Source organism: Zingiber officinale, chromosome 1B (assembly GCF_018446385.1).
Source record: "Zingiber officinale cultivar Zhangliang chromosome 1B, Zo_v1.1, whole genome shotgun sequence".
In the NCBI taxonomy this organism is placed as follows: domain Eukaryota; kingdom Viridiplantae; phylum Streptophyta; class Magnoliopsida; order Zingiberales; family Zingiberaceae; genus Zingiber; species Zingiber officinale.
The window spans coordinates 150878723-150883383 of NC_055986.1; the positions used below are offsets into that span (position 1 = coordinate 150878723).

The following is a 4661-nucleotide window of genomic DNA, read 5'->3' on the forward strand; positions in this document are numbered from 1 at the left end:
AAATATTAAAAATCATAGTAATGTTTTTTCATAAAATTTTTAGATATTTTTCTTTAATTTTTTTTAAAAAAATTAAAATAAAATACTTTAAATTTTAAATCGTGAATACTCAATGAAATAACACGTGGTATTTTTTCATTGGCGATTGTTTAAGTACGGAATTTAACAATTAAATGTGATGGGAGTTTGAAATTGTTAAATTTAAATGGGCAATTTGAAGAACAAGTTAAAGCGTGGTCTGGAAAATAGGAAATCTATTTGTGTATTTTATATATATATATAATTTGCTTGAGCGTCGTCCGTTGCTCTATTATTATACAATCGCCCGCAGAAGACGCAGCTCCACAGCGCGCTAACGCCACCTGACCCAACCCAGCACAACACCGTCACCCCCGCCCTTAGCCGCTCACAGCCGCCGTGGACGATGGGCACCCGCCTGCGCCGCCGATCTTCTAGCTCCAGTGTCTTCTCCGCGTTGGAAGAGCCGGAGGAGGAGGACGGCGGCGAGCTCCAGTGGCCCTTCGGTCGCCTCGACACCCTTACCCGCGACGAGCTCAAGGAGACCGCCTATGAGCTATTCTTCACCTGCTTCCGTTCGTCCTCCGGAGGCCGCCCCCGTGATGGAAGCGACGCGGGGACAAAAGCCTCCTCGCCCGGTCGCGGGGGCCTGACGCCGGCGACAAGCCGTGTAAAAGACGCTTTGGGTCTGAGGGCGAAGCCGTCGGTGCCTGTAAGGACTACGGTTTCGACATCGGCGTCGGGGTCGCTGTTCGCGACGCTGCCTCAGTCGGCAAAGGGGAAGCCTCGGCCGATGACGTCGGCGGAGATCTTGAGGACGCAGATGGGATTTACGGAGCAAACCGACGGCCGTCTCAGGAAAATCCTCATGCGCTTTCTTGTGGGCCAGGTATTGCAGCCGGCTGTAATCATTTTTACCAAAATTGTAATTTAGTCATGGCCAATTTCGATTGAATCTTACAAGTTCTGCGATGAACGCTCCTATCGCTTACCAATTTGATGTCCTGCTCACCAACCGATCGAAAAATTGAAAGAGAAAAAAAAGGAAAAAAGAAACAAAAACTCAGCGGCATTGCTGACTTAATAGAAATGAACTTGACAATCATAATGGATAAATGTGAAATCAACTTCTTCAGCCTGAATTTGGTCAGGCGGAACTTCTCATACTATTTCCTGACAGCTTGAACCGATCCTTCTATCCCATGATGGATTGCACCATTTGTTGCTTTGATTTTGTTGGGTAACCTATTACTATTCTCTTTTTCTCATCAGGTAGCCAAGCAAGTGGAGACAATCATCCTCCCTTTGGAGCTTCTTCGCCATCTAAGGCCAGTTGAATTTGGTGATCCTCATGAGTACCAACGATGGCAACATCGTCAGCTTAAAGTCTTGGAAGCAGGATTGCTCTTGCACTCATCCGTGCCTACTGATAGACTTCACCCTGCAGGACTTCGTCTAAGAGAGATCGTCTCTGCGAGTGAGTTCAAACCTATTGACACCAGCAAGCATTCAGAGGCCATGCGTGCCTTATGCAATTGTGCTATGTCCTTAGCATGGCGTCACCAGAGTGTTGCTCCAGTGGAAGTGTGTCATTGGGCTGATGGATTCCCCTTAAATGTACACCTCTACTTGTGCCTGTTTCGATCAATCTTTGATCTCAGGGAACCGACAATTGTGCTAGAGGAGCTGGATGAGTTGCTCGAGCTGATCAAGAAGACTTGGACTACCTTGGGGATTAATAAAATGATTCATGATGTGTGTTTCACTTGGATTTTGTTCGAGCAATACATTGTGACCGGGCTAGTGGAATCTGACCTAATGGATGCAACATTGGCAATGTTGGATGAGGTGGCAATAAATGCCAAGCAACTGGACAGGGAGCCGAGTTACATGAAGGTCTTGATGCCAACAATGACCTCACTGAAGTTGTGGGCAGAGAAGCAGCTCTTGAACTATCACGAGTGCTTTGACAAAGATGTAACGATGATGGACAGCGTGCTCTGTTTGGCAGTCTCGGCCACAAAGATAGTCAGGGAAGAGACATCAAGCATTGGAAGTGTGGGAATGATAGTGAAGCATGACATCAGGGAAGGGAGAAATTTGTTACTCAAAAACTGTGTTGATCAATATATAAGAACTTCTGTGAAGAGTGCTTTTACCAAGGTCAGTAGCACTACCACTATATTCCCCCTTCACAAAATGTTTGGTCTCGAATCCTCTTCTCATTTTGATAGGTTTTTCAATTAGCTTCATTTTGGCATCGACAGTAATTAAAGTGCTCAAAGATGTGTTTGCTAACATGCTATGCCTAGTGATTGTAGGTATACGATCACGGAAAATTCGATAACATGGTGGTAGAAGTAGATGAGGATCCTAATGATACCATGATAAATCTGACAAAAGCGACAGAGAGCATAGCCTTCGTGGAGAAGGCTAAATACAGTCCATTACTAAAGAGGTGGCATCCTATTCCTAGAGCAATTGCTGCAGTGACTCTACACAGCTGTTTTGGTGCTGTACTGAGGCAGTACATGTATAAATTCTCATGCTTAACAAAAGAGTTGGCCAATCTTCTAAAGATTGCAGGGAATCTAGAGAAACTGCTAATTCAAATGGTAACTGAGGAGGCAGCTGAGTCTGAAGAAGATGGGAAGGAAATCTTGCATGAAATCACTGCGTATGGAGTGGACTCCCTCCTTTTCAAGCTTACCAAGCATTGGGTAGATGATAGGCTCGGTATGGCAAGACAATGTATCAACAGCGCAAAGGAGAGTGAGGTTAATCCATTGCATTTATTCCTATTAGAATGTTCTTAACCTTTTACAAGATATAGCATTAATAATGGTCAAGTCTTTTATGGTTACAGAATTGGAATCCTGTGTCCAAATCGGAGCCATACGCTGAGTCTGCAGTGAATATAATGAACATAACCAAGGTGACAGTGGATGAGTTTTTTGAGATCCAAGTAGAGCCAAAAGACACCGAAGTAGCAAAAAGCCTTGCAGATGGATTAGATACTATCTTCAAGGATTATATCTTGTTTGTTGCATCATGTGGTAAGATACTAGTTTCTGATTATGAAATACTTTAATTAGATAGGCAGGAAATTCTTTACACAAGAAACGACTAAAGCCAACCAAATAGGTTTTGAAATTTATTAAAAACAGTATTGTAAGAGGTTGAAATTCACAATTATAAGTTTGAATAATGAATAAAAGGCGCCATCTTGCTAAGTTGGTAAAGTTCTTAGAAGAAGTTGTTGCCAAGATAAAGGTTCAAAAGGGGGTGCTTGTTTAATCAATTTAATTATCAATTGCAAATCTGGTCACGATATTAAACCATTTTTAATCAAACTCGTACGTGTATAGGTTCCAAGGAGAGCTACATACCGGCACTTCCTCCATTGACAAGGTGCAATCAGGACTCAAGAGTGTCCCAGCTTTGGAAGAAGGCGGCCGCCCCTTGCAGCGCCGGCGTTGTGGCCATCGACCCCAGTAGCTTCCCCATTCCCCGCACAGCCCACGAGGTAGGCGATGCTCACCGCCACACCGCCAGCCGCAGCACCCAGCGCCTCTATGTCCGCCTCAACACCTTGAACCACATCCTTCACTACATGGACGACAAATCCTCCTCCTGCAAAATTCAGATCGAAGGCGCCCGCAGCTCCATCCACGCCGCCATCCTCCACGTGGCCGAGGTCGCCTCCTACCGTCTCATCTTCCTCGACTCCGCCCACTTTTTCTACGACTCCCTCTACATGGGGAGCGTGATCGGCGCTCGGGTCAACCCTGCTTTGCGGGCGCTGAGCCACAACATAGCCCATCTTTCGGTGGTGCTCAAGGAGCCGGCGCGGGCGAAGATGTTGCGGGAGGTGCTGCGGGCATCTCTGGAGGCGTTCCTGATGGTGGTGCTGGCGGGTGGCAGCGGCAGGGCGTTTTCGCGGGCGGACTTCGAGATGGTGGCAGAGGACCTGGCGAGCTTGAAGCGGCTGTTCGCGCAGGCGTGCGCGGAGGATGCGGTGGCGGAGGCAGCGGCAGCGGCGGAAGGGGTGGTGGCGCTGATGGCGATTCCGACTGAGAAGTTAGTGGAGGAGTTCAGCATCGCGGCGTGCGAAGCCAGCGGGTTGGGAAGGTCTCTGGAGAGGGTGCCGATGCCGCCGACGACGGGAAGGTGGCACCGCTCCGACCCCAACACGATGCTCCGCATCCTCTGCCACCGAGACGACGACGCTGCCAACCGGTTCTTGAGGCGGACCTTCCAGCTGCCCAAGAGGAAGTGAACCGGTCGCTCCATCAACCGCGATTTGCCACCGTCTTGTAATTTCGTTGGGTTGCATGCCCTCTTTGTATTTGAATTTAATAAGTAAAGCAAATCGAAATGAATGACAGACATTATTGTTAGTACTATATTAACTGTTTTTTATTCAGTAAATATAAATTATATTCGTAAAAATATATCTACATTTGACTGGGCCATTTTAGGATCAATTTAGGTATTAAAGAAGATGAATAACATTAAAATAAAATAAAATAAAAAATCTATGAGACAAGGATTATTATAATTTGACATAACAAAAGAACATACATCATCACCTAAATACAAAGATATCAATTATTAATGTATCATCTAAAGATTTTATAGAA

At 45.9% G+C, this 4661-nt stretch overlaps 1 protein-coding gene across 1 annotated transcript; it reads left to right on the forward strand.

Annotated features, from left to right (window-relative positions):
- Positions 1 to 307: 307 nt before the first annotated feature.
- On the forward strand, positions 308 to 4416 carry LOC121985050 (protein unc-13 homolog). Its single transcript, XM_042538301.1, has 5 exons — positions 308 to 907; positions 1291 to 2181; positions 2340 to 2795; positions 2885 to 3074; positions 3387 to 4416. Exons 1-5 carry the CDS (start codon positions 425 to 427, stop codon positions 4295 to 4297), a joined length of 2931 nt encoding a protein of 976 aa, XP_042394235.1. The 5' UTR covers positions 308 to 424; the 3' UTR covers positions 4298 to 4416.
- Positions 4417 to 4661: the final 245 nt, after the last annotated feature.

Coding starts and splice junctions, on each gene's coding strand:
- LOC121985050 (XM_042538301.1), top strand. CDS start 425: ATGGGCACCCGCCTGCGCCGCCGATCTTCTAGCTCCAGTGTCTTCTCC. Junction 908..1,290: donor TGCGCTTTCTTGTGGGCCAG/GTATTGCAGCCG, acceptor TTTTCTCATCAG/GTAGCCAAGCAAGTGGAGAC. Junction 3,075..3,386: donor CTTGTTTGTTGCATCATGTG/GTAAGATACTAG, acceptor GTACGTGTATAG/GTTCCAAGGAGAGCTACATA.